The sequence below is a fragment of the Procambarus clarkii genome, chromosome 10 (genome assembly GCF_040958095.1).
Source record: "Procambarus clarkii isolate CNS0578487 chromosome 10, FALCON_Pclarkii_2.0, whole genome shotgun sequence".
Lineage (NCBI taxonomy): Eukaryota > Metazoa > Arthropoda > Malacostraca > Decapoda > Cambaridae > Procambarus > Procambarus clarkii.
Window position 1 is genome coordinate 42,717,835 of NC_091159.1, and position 19,686 is coordinate 42,737,520.

The 19,686-nt window shown below is 36.9% G+C and overlaps 1 protein-coding gene across 4 annotated transcripts in view; it reads left to right on the plus strand.

The window, feature by feature from the left end:
• The first annotated feature begins 2,042 nt into the window (after positions 1-2,042).
• The window catches only part of Atg4a (Autophagy-related 4a), a 34,341-nt gene continuing 16,697 nt past the window's right edge, over positions 2,043-19,686 (plus strand). Inside the window, exons 1-6 of one of the 4 annotated variants that reach the window (XM_045725457.2) lie at positions 2,043-2,197; positions 11,338-11,467; positions 12,041-12,139; positions 12,391-12,555; positions 16,291-16,468; positions 19,396-19,475. In XM_045725457.2, the coding sequence (XP_045581413.2) occupies positions 11,341-11,467; positions 12,041-12,139; positions 12,391-12,555; positions 16,291-16,468; positions 19,396-19,475 (649 nt within the window). In that variant the 5' untranslated portion in view covers positions 2,043-2,197; positions 11,338-11,340. The other 3 variants (XM_069321931.1, XM_069321930.1, XM_045725465.2) reach the window with 3 other exon arrangements.

The window sequence follows — 19,686 nt, forward strand, 5'->3', positions numbered from 1 at the left end:
CAAGCTACCACAAGCTTCACAAGATTCAGATTCAGATTCAGATTCAGATGTTTATTCAGGTAAGGTATATACATACAAGTGATGTTACATTAATGGATTGATATATAGATAGAGCTAGTACATACAATGCCTAAAGCCACTATTACGCAATGCGTTTCGGGCAAGAAAAACATTAATATCTAGAACTTAATACTAATTGAGCATAAAGAATAAAAGATGTTGAGAACAAATACAAATAAAGATAAAAAAAAAAGGGGGAACATGACTGAAAAAGCAGCACAAATACAATAGGTTGACAGTGTTGATTAAAAAAAAAAGAAAAAAAAAAAGAAAATAACAGACATGGGTTGACAATAGAGGAGTGAGGTAGATTACAGGGAATTTATTAGGTAGTGTTTAGTTTTTATCTTAAACTGGTTGAGAGAGGTACAGTCTTTAACATGGTTGGGAAGGTCATTCCACATTCTGGGCCCCTTGATTTGCAGAGCATTTCTAGTTTGATTAAGACGTACTCTAGGAATATCAAAACTGTATTTATTTCTGGTGTGGTGCTCATGGGTTCTGTTACAACCTTCTATGAAGCTTTTAAGATCAGGATTGGCATTATAGTTTAGCGTTTTATATATGTATAATACACATGAGAGAATGTGCAGTGACTTAATATCTAACATATTAAGAGATTTGAGTAGGGGTACCGAGTGATGTCTGGGGCCAGAGTTGGATATTGTTCTAATAGCGGCTTTGTGTTGGGTAATTAGAGGACGTAAGTGATTTTGGGTAGTAGAACCCCAAGCACAAATACCATAGTTGAGATAAGGATAGATAAGGGAGTAATAGAGAGTCACCAGAGCAGGGCGCGGTACATAATATCTGATCTTAGAAAGAATACCCACAGTTTTTGAAACTTTTTTTGATATATTTAGAATGTGTCCCTGGAAATTCAGCTTGTGGTCAATGAGAATGCCAAGGAATTTGCCATCTAATTTGTTACAAATTTGGGTATTGTTTATTTTGAGATTTATAAGACTAGAGGATTTATTGCCAAACAGAATATAGAAGGTTTTGTCAATGTTAATGTTTGTTTGCCATCTAATTTGTTACAAATTTGGGTATTGTTTATTTTGAGATTTATAAGACTAGAGGATTTATTGCCAAACAGAATATAGAAGGTTTTGTCAATGTTAAGGGTGAGTTTGTTGGCAGTTAGCCAAAGATGGACTTTATTTAGCTCAGTATTTACTGTGGCATTTAGAGCAAGAGGGTCAGGACTGGAGTAAATGAAGGTTGTGTCGTCAGCAAATAGAATTGGTTTGAGGTGTTGGGAGGCACAAAGCTCCCTGGCAATACGTTAGTAATGAATAAATATGATATATTTACTCATTATAATGTTGGTGCTGAATGTACAACACGAAAAACATATTTAATCTGAAAAAGTATCTTTTTTATAAAGAAATTAGACGAAAATAAAAAGCTGGTGACGCCAAATCAAGTCGACGATCCAAGCTTCGGTTAGGTTAGGTTTGGTTAAGTTAGGTTAGGTTAGATTAGGTTAGGTTAGGCTAGGCTAGGTTAGGTTAGGTTAGGTCTGTCTAACTTAACATATCATATTTATTCATTACTAAAGTATTGCCAGGAAGCTTTGTGAAGCTTGTGTAGCTTGTGGTAATTAGACGGAACCGTCTATTTAAAGCGTTTTTAACTACCATTAATTACAGTAACACGATGAATACCGCTTGGTATATAGTCCACTTTTAATATTATGTTTATTTGTGGTACGGGAACATTAAAGATTTAAGTTATAGGCTTGCCAATTTGGCTGCTATTTTAACCATAATTTTTCCCACGTGATTCATGAGGACAACGGCTGTGATTCCCGTCTACATCGATCATCAACGAGCTGCCTCGGACACTACCTGAAGCTTCGAACCCTGAATGGCAACACTCACATTTGCAGGCATATTGCAAATATTGTTATATTAATGGCCAGGAGATGGAAACAATTACTACTGATATGCCTTTCTTTGTAATTTAGATAGTTAGATCAAGAATAGACTGGTGACAAGGATTTCTGAAAGCCACACACAAAAAATATTAATTCTGGTGTAGTTGTTTGAGGCGAGTTCGAAGCGTGGTGCGGGTGGTGACGTCACAGAGACAACAAACAGTTGACAAGTGACCATGGACGAGATCATAGCAGGTGACCACTACTGCCTTTTTCTCTCTCATTCCTATCTCACTCTCTCACTATTGCCTCGTCGCCCTCATTCTCACGCGTCCTGTACGGTGCTAGAGTGAGAGTTTGTGTGAAAGTACGCGATAGTAGGTAATGAGTTGACGGAATAGTGATGGGTCTGGTCGGATAGTCCAGTTTTCCTGACACTCATCACTTGCGCTTGTAATAGTTGTGTGGAAAGTCTTTGTGGTTAGTTTTACCAGTCGAAAATTAATTCTTAAGAAATTGCAAATAGGATTTCATTACTTCATATGTTAGGATAAATCAAATAAAAGGACTCGGTCTGTGGAACTCGCTCCCTAATGAATTAAAAGATTGTCTAAACTATACTTTATTCAAAAGTCAAACCAAAAAAGTACCCAATTTCATCCTCGGTTTCCCACTTAGTGCGCCAAACTTTCACAGTATTTTGTTACCCACTCGCCCAATTTTAGTACTTAAGACATGCAACTTCGCCAGTGTAATCAATACTGTCAACATATAAATAAATTACAGTATTATGTTGAACTCAAATTCTGCTACAGTGTACCCATATTACATTTATCAGTTAGTTTAAGGACTTTAAAAATACTGTTTGTGTGTGTTAGTGGCTTTGCAAGAATGTAATGCTAAAAACACCAATGTTTTAGACTCTCACAACCCAATGTACCTTCTGGTATATATATATTTAGTTGAGTTTTACCCAAGGGCCACTAACACTAGCGGCCTTGACGAGGAGAGGGAGTCAATATCTTGGCGAAGGTGACAAGCTAGACATTATTTATTTTCATAAATAATGTTTTTTGTTAAGGGGAATTTGTGTGTATTATTGAGGGGAAGAAAAACTGATTATATCATTCCTTATATGTAACATCCCGTTACTTTGGGAGTTAATTCATTTTTGTTAGGTTAAGAAGTATGTTTGACTTGCTGCCACGTTTTATCTTCTCAATATTTTTGGTAGCTAAATGCAGTGCAATAAACAAAACATTTAGCTCAGATTTCCTGCCTTCCAGGACGAGCGTGTGTCTTGCTTTCCGACTGCCCCTCGCGGTCACCTGTCCCTCAATAGAATTCTTGATGACTCGGATACTTTTGATAACATTCGCCTTATGCGTTTTTGTTCTCGTATTGGCATCCTTGGTGATATTTAGCGCCCTCTGATTATTCTGCGCATTTGATGGTGCTACATAGCCTTCCCGGTTTGGTGCCTTCTTTTGATAATTACTTACTTAGCGCCCTCTGATTATTTCGCACTTTGATGGTGCTACATAGCCTTCCCGGTTTGGTGCCTTCTTTTGATAATTACCTTGCCTTACCTTTAGCTCAGATTGTACCTTATCATATGTTGGAGCAATGAATATTTGGTTGCTTAACGAGTCATTCCCAGTCTTGCCCCCGGCCAGGACACTAACATACAAGGTCTCGTAGTGCAGGCGACTTTGTTCTCGACTCGCAATCAAGGATCTTGGGTTAAATTTCTGGGCAGGACAGAAATGGGTGGGCATGTCCTCCCCCCCCATTCATGTCTTAGTTCACCTTAAGTGTAAATTGGTGCCTGGAGTTAGGCAACCTAAGAGGTTGCATCGAAGACAATTACAGAAGTTTGAAATGAGGCAATAATAATTATGATGATAAAATTCCTAGACATGCATTTTAATACAGTACTTTGCTATTAGTAAGCAAAGAACTTAAAAAATATAATTTTTTATATGAAATTCTGTGCTCTAAACTCTAAGAATACTGGTAAGGAAATGCTGGCTGGATCAGTACTGCCAGTGTATTCTTGAAAACTTATTTTTAAAATGTATAGTATTAAGCCTATAGACAAGCCTAATACAGGCAACTTGTAGTGTAAGCTGCTGGTGTTGTAATAGGCCATCTTGAGGATTCTGACATGTTTATTGATTATCTTGCATATAAATAATTAACATGACTTGTAGAAAGGACTCTCCCTACTTCCTTAGTGTCCGGCTACCTGTTTGGTACAGGCAGGTCTAGGGTGTATGCTGGTTGGTTTGGCACTACAAAATATATTGCACTGAATGGCGGACATACCCCTTTTTCACGGTGGAACCCACCTTGTATACAATTTTGGCAGTTACTTTCTGAAGTCTTCCAATTGCTACATTTTTCAAAGGAAGTGCAATAGGTTGGATTTAAAATTTGTACATTCTTGCAAACCAACTGCTGTAATGCATTTACATATTATTCTTTTACTTAGTATGTTTGTATATAATTTTGACAATCACAGCCTTTTCTTCCTAATTCTCAGTACAACTTTTCCATGCTTTCTGACAAATTTTCCACACCCATTACATCTTTCTCTTCAGCATTTAATAATTTCTACACAAGCTCATCAATGTTTGCAGCTTAACCGTATTTTAGCTTCTGCAGTGATGTACATCTCTCTTCCTTGGATGTATCTTCAGGTATTTAAAAAAAAAAAAAGGTAGAAAAAGCTCAGCAGAAAACTATTGTCCAATTAATTTGACTTTGCATAGAACTCATGGAGAGAATTCTAAGGAATGGAATCATTCAAGATATCGTGGTGAACAATCTAGTAAAATTAACTCAAAATTGTTTTGTTGAGTAAATAACAAAACAATAATCCTGTCTTAGAAACATCCTCACATTTTTGGAAATGGTAACCAGCTATTCAGACAAAGGACTTCCAGTTGATGTAATATACATGAACTTTGCTAAAGCTTTTGATGAGATATGACATAAGACTGGAAAGGAAAGTTCAAGAACACAAAAAAAATGGTAAAGTACTAGAATGGATAAAACAATGGTTAAAACAAAGAATGCAGAGTCTTTTTAAATGGGAATGAATCTGTTCCATAAGGTTCCATTTTCAGACTAACTCTTTTTGTCATGTACTGTACATCAGTGACATAAATGAGAATATTACAAACCACATAGTCAAATTTGCAGATGACCCAAAGACTAAGGCTGAAGTATGAAGTGACAAAGATATTGAGGCCTTACAAACAGATCTGCATGAATGCCACAAGTGGGCAAAAGACTGCCTTTTCAATATAAAAAAATTGCAAGTCCTTGCATGTGGGGCATAACAATGCACCTTACAACTACCAAGTCAACAACATTGCCTTGCAGGATATTGATGAAGAAAAGAACCTTGGCATCAATCCACCAATCATCGAAAGTTTGCATATGGGCGCTGCAATAATAAAAAAAAATACTAGGAACAGTCAAACGAAACTTTTCCTGGAAAAGAAGGTACAGTATTTACTGTTTGTGTCTGCAGAATCGAGCTATTAGCTCTTGGACCGTCAGTGGTTATGTAACTGGTGCACCGCCCACATGGATTATTGTATCCATGCATGAAGACCTCATTTTCAGAAAGATATATCTGCTTTGGTGAAAGCTCAATACCGGGTGACAAAAATCATTCTTGAACTAAGTAGACTCATACCAGGAAGGTTAAGGGCCACAGGGCTAATGACACTACAAACCAGACATGATAGAGCTAATCTCATTGACACTTTTAAAATAGTGAATAGTTTGGAGGATGTTGATCCAGACCACTTTTTCAAAAGGTCAGATGTAACATGAACAAGGAACAGTGGTTTCAAGCTCAAGAAGCCACAATGCAGCACAGAAAACAGGAGATGGATTTTTGTCCATAGGGTTAAATCATTGGAACTTCTTACCTACCAAAGCCATAAATAATTATGCCAAAATACTGCCGATTTTCAAAATCCAGCTTAATAAAATCTCACACCAGTATGTTGTGAATAAATGATGCTTTGAATTGCCTAAGACTGTACAGTACTAGGTTAGTGACTTGTAGCAATGATTTTAAATAAATAAATAAATACATTTTTATTCAGGTAAGGTACATACATACAAGGTAAGATACAAAGTTGATGGATATTCAACGATGGATAGTTGATGGATATATTATTTGGATGATGGAGTTTTATTCCTACATAGAAGCTTTCTGCAAACCGAGTCAAAACTTGACCGTTAAAAGCCAGATTGTTTTAAGTGGATATTTGATTGCCCAACAATTTTGAAGCTATTATCTGACTATTGGAAACCAATTTAATTTTCTGTAATATTGATGAATTTTATTTTTTAGACCTATAATTCCTGTACGGTATGATGAGTTTGGTTGTGAAAGAGCCAGCTCCTCATTGTGCAACCTATTGTGAAGTTGGAATACTGGTATTTGATTTTGTCAGTTGTTGTACTCCTTGTACAGTTTAGTGTAATACTGAATAATTATGACTAAGGAACGTGATGACAAAGTGGCCAACCTCTACTACAAAATTAGCTCTGTAGTTTAATTAATATATGAGTAATCAAATGTTCATAACTCATTTATTTGAGATTAGCTTCTGTCAGACAGGTGTTGCACAACTTGGGGAGTGCACGCATTTCATAATTCTCCTCATTTTGTCAGTAGGTGTAGGTAACAGCATTGGCGGGGACTATGAAGGCCAGATACAATGTCGTTGTGTACAGTAGTAATGTACTGTAATTGTTCCGAGTTAAAAATAATAAGAAATGGATAAACTTGGAACATAAGGAAAATGGTTTTTACCAGGTATTTTGTATGCGAGGTGCAATGAATGACATGCATGTTCCTTTGTCAATGAGGTTAAAAACCGTTGGATCTGATTAATAAGTGTATGCTTGACCATGTGGGCAGCCTCACTTGTTACTTGGGAAACCTTTTTTTTTTTCATCAACCTAACAGGTTTCCTGTCCTTAACATTGGTATATTTAACACAAAAGGACACAAAGGAAGTGTTAAATCTGCAGACACAAACTTTGCACTCTTCTGTCTGTCTTGTTAAGGACTCTTAATTATCCTATAGATTGGTCTTCTTCAAAAAGAATCTTTCCTGCCTCTACTCTTTCACAGACCCCGCCTCTTTGAATCTGCTCTGATACACAACGTGCCCAACATGAACTTTAGTCCTGGCTTTGTTGCTGTTGACTCTTCCCTTTCACAGTATTTACTTAAATGCTCCAACCTTCTTAACAAACTTGACTTAAATCTCCTCCCCCTTTTTCTTACCTTCCTCTTATTCTTACCTTCCTCTTATTCTTACCTTCATTCCAGTCTTACCTTTCATCTTAATATTACCTTTCATGACCAAACCACGCACTAGAAAATGAAGGGACGACGATGTTTCGGTCCGTCCTGGACCATTCTCATGTCGATTGTGAATCAAACACCATCGACTTGAGAATGGTCCAGGATGGACCGAAACGTTGTCGTCCCTTCACTTTCTAGTGTGTGGTTTGGTCAACATATTTCAGCCACGTTATTGTGACTCCTTGTCTGCATTACCTTTCATCTTACTCTTACCTCCTGCTCGCCTATCTCAAACGCTTACCTTACTTATTTGCCTGTATTGTACTTTCCTCTCATTTATCACACAACTCTAAAATGGTCCAGGATGGACCGAAATGTCATCATTTCTCCATCTTCTGGTGTGTGGTTTGGTCAAAAATATCTTCAGCCATGTTATTGTGACTCATTGTCTGCATTAATAAACTTAGATTGTATTCAGTAAGTGAACTAAATGCACTTATTTGGAGGGAGCCACTGGGGTGCTCCCCTGAAGCTATCTTTATGAGATTAGTACTGTACATACAAAAGGGGTCACATCAGTTGCTGAAGTTCTGTTTGGCTTACTGGCACCAGAACCTGGCTTCCCCCTCCTCCCACCTTTCGGAAGCACAGGGAGCAGATGACAGTCTGAAGCCTCTAGAAAGTCAGTGAGCCTTTACAGACAACCGGAGGATTTACAGAAAGCAGTCTCAAAACCACAAAACAACTTGACAAATGAGTCATACGCAACAAGTGATTCACTCAAACTAGCTCAAAATTCTTCACTATCGATTATCAGGTTTTTAAGTGAATGGAAGGAATTTTTAATGTCAATGCAAATATTGATCTTCAGACCACAGCACTGGATATTGTACATACAGTATTTTATAAGTTATCTACAAAACAATATCTTTTGAGCCTAAATTAGTTCACAGTAAAGTACTTAAAACACACATCACTTCATATTTCTCGAATGATAAAATGTCATTGTTATGCTGTGTATAAAAACTGATGGAACGACCTCATAATTAAGAATATCCTCATGACGCGTTGCTCTCTGTGTTCATTAGTTTAGGATGTATTGTGAATATATTCATGGGAAGGATGTGTTTTGTATTTTGAGGACCAGAGCACAAAGAATCACACTGTCCTTTGCACCTTAAACGGTGCAAAACGGGCTTGGAAGCGAAAAATATTTGAATTATATATGTAAAAATTTCTTAAAAAGTTAAACAAATCTCCAACTTATTAGCTTTAGCATCGTGAAACTTTCATCAAAATATTTTTAGAAATTGATTTTAGACAATTTAAAAAAAAATATTTGTTGATAAGGAGAACATCTCCTATTAATTGGAACTGATGGATAATGCAGTAATAAAGAGACCTGTCCGACGCACAAAGATGAATAGTGGTAAGAAGACAACAAAAAAAATATAAAACCAAAAAACCATTTGTCGTGGCGTCAGAAGTGTAACTACCCTGATGTTTCTAAGATTAGCCTCCTTCAGCCAACTCCATCGGCTCTAGTGCTTTAGGACACCAACAAGGTCACAAACACTAGCCCCCCCAGCCAATGTACTGACAACCCAACATAACACACACGCAAACAAACAACACATACAAAAATGTCAACCCATGGTGGACAGGCCACCGAACTTTCAAACCTCCTCTCTCTCTACACCCACATCCTCTTCCTGAATTTCATCTCCCCATCCCTCTACCTCCCCCATCCTTTCCATTCCCTATGGACATCAAAGCAAAGGTAAGAAGTGTCGACAAAGTGGATATGCAGCTGGTGCCTTTATAGCATTGCTGAGTAATACATAATAATACGTACAAATAATAATGAGTATGTTGTTATGCTCTATATTGTTATATATCATATACTGTAAATACATTGCCCAATGTGAATATCTGTTACTTTCATCAATGTCCAAAAAATATTTTTTTTTGGGGGGGGGATCCTTTTTTTCATTGTTTTTAGTGTTTTGTTTCTCAATTGTTTATTATCTGATTTTTTTGTAACCTTTACATCCTGGAGAATGCATACCCGTCCCTAACTATGTGAAGATGAACGAAATTGGTTGACAAATAAACCAGTCACAACTTGCAGAACGTGGTACCTGTACTTTGATTTTTTTGCCGATTTTTTCACAGATTTTAAACTCTATTTGCTTTGTCTCTAGGTTTTTTGATAATTAGGGTTTTTCACTTTATATAAAGTATTCCCTAAATATATCCCCTGTGACGGTAACGCGTTGGTGTTCGGCTGTTCAAAGCTAGGGGTATGGCCTCGTCACATAGAATCAAAAAAAAAAATAGAAAATCTGGAACTTCGTCTGTGGTAAGGTAAGGAGAAGACACACAAAACACGTAAATTTTAACAATGGAATTTTAATTACGTTAAAGAAAGCAAAACATGAATAAAATGGACATACAAATTCGTATAATAAAATCAATCAATCAAAATAATAAGAATAATCAAATGACAAAATGAAAAGTTACGTTAAGACAAGTGAGCAATAACAAGCTGTGCAATATACAATAAAATGAGAGGTGCAGGAATATTGGCTTTAAGCTATCACCTCTCTTAGTACACGTAAGCCACAGCTTAGTCTACCAAGAAGACGTGTTAACCGTATGAAAGCACTGAATATTCTGAAGACTGAGGTCGTGGCGGCCCCAGACATCAAGTAGTATGGTGGGTGGAGTGCAGTTGCAGCTAGACTCGCAGCCAATCAGCGAGGAGCCGGCGACAAGACAGGTAGTTTGGCGGTTTGAGGTGGAGCAGGTGTTCCTGGCTGCATACGTTTTGCTCTCTGGCAAACCTTGGAGATGTTGTTGTCGTTGTTGGACATTTCTTCCATAGTAGTTTTATATATTTGTAGCGACGTATTTTTGGAGGGAAGAGCAGGCTCAATCTCTTGAAGGAGATTATCGTCACACCCCTAAATCATTATAATTATCCCCATATTGTACAGTATTTTTTGGGGGGGGGTTACTTTTTCTTGACTTCATTTCAACACACATTGACCTACAACTTTCACATATTTGAAAGTTATATGTCAAACAATGTTTATTAAAACATACAAGTAAATTAACAAATTTGAATTACCTTATTCATTGTCGATAACTTCAACTTCAATTATATCTATAACTAGAATTTCAACTTTCAGTCAGATCAAAAAATCCAGTTTGACTGATTTTCACCATTTTTACATATAGTGTGCACAGCTGTCTGCTCTACAATCCCTATAAAATAGATTTTCATAAACCCTAAACGTTTGGAGTTATAATTTTTTTCTTCTAAATTTGCCGCATATTTCAAATGCCATATTGACAATTTTTTTACAGTAAACTGTACCGAAAATCTATATTCTAATTTGATGAAAATGAAGATCATATGCTATTCTGAGAGCATAACAGCAAAAGAACAATTGTTATATTTTATATTTTCTAATCTGATTTGAAAATATGAAGTTTTCAATATTCTATTTTAAAAATGTGTGATTTTCTTGTTTTTCAAGTTACTTTGGTGATCATTTCGACAAAGTTGGAGCATTTCCTAGTTGATTATGCACAAAAAATTGGAAAGTGTATGTGCAAGTTTGAAAAACTGATGTTATGTCCAATCATAATTATGTGTTTTGTGCCGTTTAAGGGTTAAGCAGTTAAGATGCTTACAAAGTGTATAACTATGCACTAACTTAATAGCCACTTCAGTTGCATTTGTATTTTATAAATCCAAATATTTGAATCATAAAAAGCATTTAATTTGAAATGTGTTTGTGATAAAATTAATGGCACATTTTGACTACAAATGTGGACAGGACCTCTCTGATCCAGGATATGATGTTACATATACCGTAGTTACAATATTTTTTATTGTGCTTCTTAATTTTTTAAATACTGCTCTCATTCATTAATATTTTGAGGTTTAATATATGAAAGGCGTAGCTATAAAAAAAAAAAAAAAAGAGTTGAAAGAATACAATTCAAGTTTTCAGTTGAACTTGTGTATTTTTCTTTATAGACCATGATTGGAAGATGGGTCCATAGAGTTCCATATCGGTGGTGCAGATACCTGGTTTGGATCATACAAGCTCTCGATTCTTACCTTTATATTATTATTGGGCGACTTCATAAATTCTCTAAGATGATAGGTATGTTAGAGCTTTAGAAAATGACATTTATGTTCTGTTTAAGGTGTTGTGTAAAGAATGTGATCCTGCTTTGAATGGTGTTAAGTATGTATTGTAGGTTGCTGACTATTGATGGGCATGATTGTTCTAATTATTTTGTTATTTTGTTATTTGCTCTTTGACGAATTCTTGGGCGTCTGGAGTGTACATAGTATAGTAGCTCCAGTAATTAAATATATGCCAGCTGGAGTGACTAAATATACAGTATTAGTGGATTTATTCAATTTTCTACCATCGTCTTTATATGGCAATTTTTCCACCATGATTTTTAGTAGGTTTTAAAAAATATTCTACTTTTGGTTTTGCAGTAAATTTTTAAAATGGTAGTATGTTAGTTATTTGTGTAGTTACAGTATTAGTCTACTTTAAATATAACTGTACAGTAATTAATTTATATTTGTATTTTCCTCTCTTGATGTACAGTACTAGCATTGTTCCTGTGACATGGTTATGGTGTTATTGTAAAGTACAGTATTAATTAATGTTTAAATGTGGTGCAGTATTAACTTGTATACTAGGGTAATGTACTTGCAGCGTGTATGACGTACGAAGGGGCAATGAGTGAACCAGAAGACTTCCCTAAGTCAGAAGAACCTGTATGGATCTTAGGAAAAGAGTACTCAACACAGACAGGTCAGTTTCTTATTAGGGAAAATAGGCTTACAATTTATGGAAGAAAATGTAATGGTCTTAAAGCTGCAATTTTCAGGTGTGGTTGACAGATTGTGCATGAATTGGAACTGGAAGATACTGTATTGACTTACTTATTCATTTTGCTATAATGAAGTATTGTACTGTACTGTATATGGCTCTTACCGTAGAATTCAGTTATTTCTTTCCTGCCAATGATCCACATTTTTCTGAATAAGTCAATTTATTTTTAGACTTGGAACCTCTTCGTAATGATGTACATTCGAGGATATGGCTAACGTATCGGAGAAACTTTGCTCAGATTAGTGATACAACTTACACATCTGACAAAGGCTGGGGATGTATGTTGCGTTGCGGACAGATGGTATTAGCTGAAGCTCTTCTCCGAAGACATTTAGGTACAGTATGTTTCGATGTCCTTTGGTAATTCCCTTTGTTTGAGCTTAAGATTTCTGCATGTTGTATATTCTTTAATTTGTTAATCTTAGTCTATGATCTAAGGGAACCAGTGGCTGAGCAGACAGCCACTGGTACACTCTGGACGCATGATCCTGTGGTCCCAGGTTCGATCCTGGGCGCCGGCGAGAAACGATGGGCAGAGTTTTTCACCCTGATGCTCCTGTTACCTAGCAGTAAATAGGTACCTGGGAGTTAGTCAGTTGTCATGGGCTGCTTCCTGGGGGGTGGAGACCTGGTCGAGGACTGGGGCGCGGGGTCACTAAAGCCCCGAAATCATCTCAAGATAACCCCTAATACAGTATCTGATTAGCTGTGAGTCAATTCAATTTTAATAATAGTGGATTGACTGGGGAAAAAGAAAATATAGAATTTGCAAACATCCAATGGGAAACAGTCTTAAATAACAAAAGTCTCACACGAGCAATAGAAAAATTGACTGGTGAAGTGAACAAAGTCTGCTTGAAGCATGTGCCTCTACGGAGGGTCAGAAAGAAGACCACTCTAGAAAGAGAATGCAGATGATTACAAAAGAAGGAAAAAATTACGGAAATGCTTAAGTAGACATGGCTGTCAAAAAAAATCTAAACAAGGAGATAAAAGAAATATAGCAGATGCTAAACAATCATACCAGTCTGAGAAAATGAAATTGGAACAGAAAACTGTACAAGAGTTAAGGAAAATCCAAAATACTTTTTCACATGCAAAATCAAAATCCTCCTTAATTATTGGACCTATACTTTCAAGGGAATGTTCATACATAGAAGATGACAAAGAAATGAGTGATATCTTAAATCTTAAGACCCATAGATCCATGAGGCTATGTTTAGCAGACCAATAAACAACATGAAAGTTGAAGATCCAGACAGCAATTTTTATGAACAATATCGAAACCTCTGACAATATAACTGATAATGACAAAAGCACAGAAGATTTTGAAAGGGAAATTGACAGCATGCCCCATGCAAGCAACCCAAAGTCCAGACTCCTGCAATTCAATATTCAGTACATAAAGAAATGTAAAGTACCAGTAGCACAAGTGCTCGGTGTAAAATGGAGGAAAAGCTTGGATTCAGGAGAGATTCCAGAAGCACTTCAATTTGCAGTCCTCTACCACTCAAAGGAAGGTAGTAAAGCCTTGGCAAAAAATCATAAACCAGTTGTACTAACATCACACAATTCAAGTTTTACAAAGAGTGATCAGTGATTAAATTTCAAGTTTTATGGAGAACAACAAACTTTACAACCCAGATCAACATGGATTCAGAGCAGAAAGATCCTGCCTTTTGCAATTACCATACTCAACCACTATGACAAAATCATAGACGCATTGGAAGGAAAACAAAATGCATATTTTGTATACATAGATTTTGTAAAGGTATTTGATAAGTGTGACCATGAGTGAGAGCCCATAAAATGAGATCAAAAGGTAGGGCTTTGGATTTTCAAATTTCTGTCAGACAGAATGCAGAGTAACAATCAATCAAATCAAATAAAGTTCAAACTTAGTGAAGATTTCTGGACCCCAGGGCACAGTCCTGGCACTATTGCATTTTCTCACTCTCATATCAGATATAGACTAAAATAATTCACACACCTTTGTGTCAGTCCTTGCAGATACTGTACAGTACAAAAATCGGCTTGAAAATTATCTCTGTTGAAGACACAAAAACTACAGACCGATATTAACAAGAGTCTTCAGTTGGGAAATGGAAAATAATATGATAAGTTCCAGGTACAGTATTGTACTTGGTTACGGTGGAAATAGTGAACTGAAACAAAATACTGTACAGGATACAAGACACAATCCGACCTACTCATAGAAGGAAAAACACGTAACAGATCTGTGAATTATGATGTCTGATGACCTGATTATTAGCAAACATAACCAAGCAAATATAGCATCAGCCAGGAAATAATATGTATTATGAGAACGTTCAAATCCTAGGATCCCACTGCAGTGTTAATACTGCACTATTTAAATCATTGGTGTTGTAGGGGTTCAAATGTGAGGACGTAGTTATAAGGGGTCCACAGGTGAGAACATGGTTGTAGGACTCCACTTATAAGAATGTAGATGGAAAATGGGGAATACAAGGTTGAAACCAATGCTCTATTATATGAAATTAGCTGTGAGTTTGTGGTCCCTGTAGCATATGAATAGCTGAGTTTGTGATCCCCCTCTAGCTCTGAAATTAGTAGAGTCTGTGGTGTGTGTATCCTTAATAAAGCATTCTAACCCTTCAATAAATTTAAAGTTGTAAATTTAAATGTGGTACAAAACTTAATTTGGTTTTATTGTTTATCTGAATTTATACTAAATTCCAGTTTTCCATTTTGTGCTACAGCAATCTCTAAATGCATTTGCTATTTTCTGTCAAATTAGTAAAGTAATTGGAGTACTGAATTTCCCTAAAATAATAAGTCTCCATGTCGTGGTGCTAAGAAGCTCACCTGGCAGTCCGTGAGTGCTTTGTCCTGAGTTCCTATCCTGGCCAGGGAGGATTTACTGGGCGCAAATCCTTACCTGTAGCCTCTGTTTGACTCAACAGTAAAATGGGTGCTTGGTTGTAAAAACGATTCTTCGCGGGGGTCGTATTCCGGGAACATAGGATTAAGGACTTGCCCGAAATGCTACGTGTACTAGTGGCTGTACAAGAATGTAAGAACTCTTGTATATATAAATACAAAAATAAATAAATAAAAAGTAGTGTATGTTAATTAATGAAAACTTAACTTTTCATCGAGTAAAGTACTACAGTATCATTTTTGGAGGACAGGTTGCTCAACTGTGTATTCAGTTTCCTTCTGTGTTAACCTTGTTAGGTAATATCCATCCCAAATAATGTCAATGTCTTCCATATCAATTCCTTTGAGAGGGGGTTGCAAAAATGCCACAGATACTTTACACTATGCTCAGGAATTGGAACCATATGAAGCTCACCAACGCTTGAGTTAAGCAAACATTCAACTTAACCAAATATGTTACTGGGAATGCCCAAAAATTAATATTCACAATTATTTGTACCACAGCCAACATAATTCATATTTCTCCTGCTGTTTATCCAGCTACTCCTGTCATTTGTCTGACTATTCCAGCCATTTTTTTCTGGCTGCTGCTTCTGTTTATCTGGCTACTCCCACCGTTTATCCAGATTCTCCCACTCTTTACCCGCCTACTCCTGCCGTTTATCTGACTACTGCTGCCATTTATATGGCCTGCTAATTTTGGCATTTATCTGGCTACTCCCTCCATTTACTCGGCTACTCTTGCCATTTACTTGAAAATGATGTTCATAACCTTTTATCCATGGGTTAATTTGGGTAACTCCCGAATATGCGAGTTGCTGGAATTCAGATTACTGTGCTTTTACAGTAATTTTTTTTCATTGTTAGACTTGTGAACAAATGGAACACACTGTGAAGTCAGGTGGTGGAAGCAAACTTCATGCACAATTTTAAATGTAGATGTGGTAGTTCAAAAAGGCTCGGGAATCAGTACTCGAGTTGACAGAAGGTTTACAGGCGAGTCCAATGAGCTGGAGCACAATTGAGTGAGTTCACAGTAGCATGGACTTTTTTTTTTAATTCTAAGTACAGTGGCAATTGTAATTTGTACAACTGAACTTCAGTTGAGTGTTGATGTGACTGATTACTTTTATTAATTTCTTCAACAGGCAGAGACTGGATTTGGACTCCTCCAACATCCAATGAAACATACTTAAGGATCATGGGCATGTTTGAGGATCACAAGTGTGCTACCTTCTCACTGCACATCATATCACAACTAGGAGTGGATGAGGGCAAGCCAATAGGAGAGTGGTATGGACCAAATACAGTTGCTCAGGTTATGAGGTGAGGTTTAAAAACAACTTAAGAGATACAATATAATAATTTATACAATTGCAACTTTGTTTACAGAAAAAACATTATACAAAATCTTTACACCGATACATTAAAATAAAAGCCTGGTTCTGCACAGTGGAATTTGTGGGGCTGATTTGTATGTGAATAAAAATTTGAAATTTGTGTGGTTTAATGTGGCCAACTTTCAGTTTTGCAGTTTCCATCATGCCGATGTTGGTACTATACCTGGAGTATACCCAGTATGTGTACTGTATTGAGAAAATTCAACAAACTCAAAATAAAAACTACTCATATAATTTATTTTAAACTACAGTAATTTTCCTTATATCCAAACATTGGTTATGCATATCAAATGAATATTTATTTGCAATTTGTTGAGAAAAAATGTTTTCCGGTTGATGGGTCAGTCTGAAAAGTTGTCTGGTTAGCTCATTACTATCCCTGTGCTCACTTGTTAACTACATCATAAAAGCCTCTAATTTATCAGATCTGTATCTGTAAAAGAGAATGTTCGAGATTGGAGGCCAGATGCTTGGGACTAGCCTCATTAAACTTTGCAGGATATTATCTGGAGTGTCATGTGTGGGTCAGGGTCGGCCCAGTGCCTCCCGAGTGGGTCCACAGCCTCAGTCGACTCGCCTTCACATAGTCTATGGAAGTGAAATGTTCAGCCCTGAGTCCATGGACTTTAGCATCATTTTAAGTAGTGAATTTAGATATTGATTTTCAAAAGATATTTTTATATAGATTTTCATTGTAGGTCTCCTACACTCATTTTCATGTAACTGAAATCTTTCAGTCACATTGATGGGGAAAAGGAGTGTAGATAAGACAGGAAGGACATGTTTGAGCAGGGAGGGAGGAGACAGGGAAAAGTGTGTGTGGGGTAAGGAGGGAGGAAACTGGGTAAGGGCGTGTGTGGGCAGGGAAGGAGAAGTTGGGGAAAGGGCGTGTGTGGGCAGGGGGAGAGAGAAGACTGGCGATGGGTGTGTGTAAGCAGGGAGGAAGGAGATAGAGGAAAGGGCGTGTGTGGGCAGGGGGAGGGAGAAGATGGGAAAAAGGCATGTGTGGGGAGGGAGGGAGGAGATGGGGAAAGGGCATGTGTTGCCAGGGAGGGAGGGAGGAGATGGCTGAGTGTGTTTATGCTGGGAGGAGATGGGGGAATGTATGTTGAGGACAAGAGTGTATGGGAGGATATGGAGAGGGGCGGGTTAGATGGGGAGGGTGTGTGTAAAGAGAGTCAGGGAGGGTGTAAGGGAGAAACCCGTGACACCAAATTTCCCTAGGCACTGCAGGGGTACCGTATCTAGTCTGCTGTAAAAGCTATTAAATGGAACAAGATGTTTTATCTTCCTGAGAACCTGGTAATTGTTTTGAATATTTCAAGATGGAGAAACTTGTTTTTCAGACAAGGTGATGGAGAAACTTGTTTTTCAGACAAGGTGTTAAACATGTGCTCATTTATTGTATGATTGTTGACTCTCTAACCCATAATTCTTTCTTATAGTTTTGCTCCCATCTAAATAATTGTATGAAATGTCATTAGAGCATTATTAAAGGGTATATATACCTGTACCTCTGTTAAGAAGTGGATGCCAGCCTCACCTCTGTACTTCTGGGTGTTTGGATAACTGAAGAAAACATCATGTGACGTGATTGGAGCTAGGTCAGTCGTTGACTTACTTGGACCTCAATAAGCAGAAAAGACTGCCCATGTCTGACAATGGGAAACCGTATTGGTACGAATCTCTTTAAATACTAGAATAATTTGATTACTAAAATAATGTATTTGGAAGAATATTAGCCATGGGATGAGTGCTGAACATACTTCATGCAAAAAATACTTTTACTAAGATTTTAAGTTCCACTCATCAGAACGTACATGGAGAAAATACAGTGCAGTATGGCTTAAATATAGTACTATGGTGATTTATAATAATAATAATAATAGTGATTTATTGTCATGGGACAAACAGCCATCATTCCATCCTGTTCTCCATATAGTACTTTTTGTAACTATGAGAACCATCGTACATACATAGACATAATGGACAATTTGACAGTAGAATTTGGTACTGTACTGTATTCACTTTACATAGTCTGAAAAAAAACTAAACACCAAACTAAAATATTCCTAGGCCTAATATAGCACATATATGAACTATATTAGGCCTCAGATAGTGTGTATTAGGCCTATGAATGGTAGGTTAGGTTAAGTTTTCTTTCCAACATCAGTACAAAAACTTTTCCAGTTTGTTCAAACTCAATAGTACCGAATTCTACTTTCTAGTTGCCTTTTACGTCGGTATATGTACAGTGGTCCTCATCATTACTACAAGTACTACCTAAACAAGAGGATGGGCTGTATACATGTTAGGTTTATATCGCGTTTCCCCCCACGGTCGAACTTTTGACCCTCAGGATGCAACCCCACAACAAACTGACTAACTCCTGGGTACCTATTTCCTGCCCAGAATTTGAACTAGGAATTCTCAATAGTGAGTCGAGAGCGAACCCGAGTGTACTACCAGGACTGTACTACTGTACTGGAAATGCAGTGAGAGAGAGATGCTTAAGGATATACAGTAGTAAGTTAGGGGTTTGCTGTATTGCATATACCAAGATGCACAATGAAATTACAATATTGTGATGTATGTATGATAAAATATTGAGGGTGTGTGATAAGCTCAACTCCTGGTTGAGATACTGAGGCTCATCATGGTTCACTGGAGATGCCAGTTTGCTCCTGTCACAGTGCCTCACTATTTTCTCATGTGCAGATGAGAAAGAGTGCTTAGTTAAATCGAGTAAATGGCAGAACAAGATATTTAAAACATTGGTTCTTTTACATCATTAACATTGAGGTATCAGTATGTTAAAGACACCATTATATAAAGTCTTTTCTTCTTCTTCAGGAAATTGACACCATTTGATGAATGGAACAACTTTAGTGTTAATGTTGCAATGGACAATGTAGTAATTATGGATGAAATAAGTAAGTTTTCCATATTTTTTTCTAAATTCTTTTAATTGTCAAACTGCAGAAGTACATTAATGTTGTATAACTTATTCACAGTTGCAAGAAATTTGTGTTCAGTTTTCGTTACTGTCATGTGAGAGCACTTATCAAATTAAAATAATAATGGTAAACCTTCTCCTGATGGTTTTTTAGCTATACTGTTTGTTCCTGAACAGTAATTTGTGTT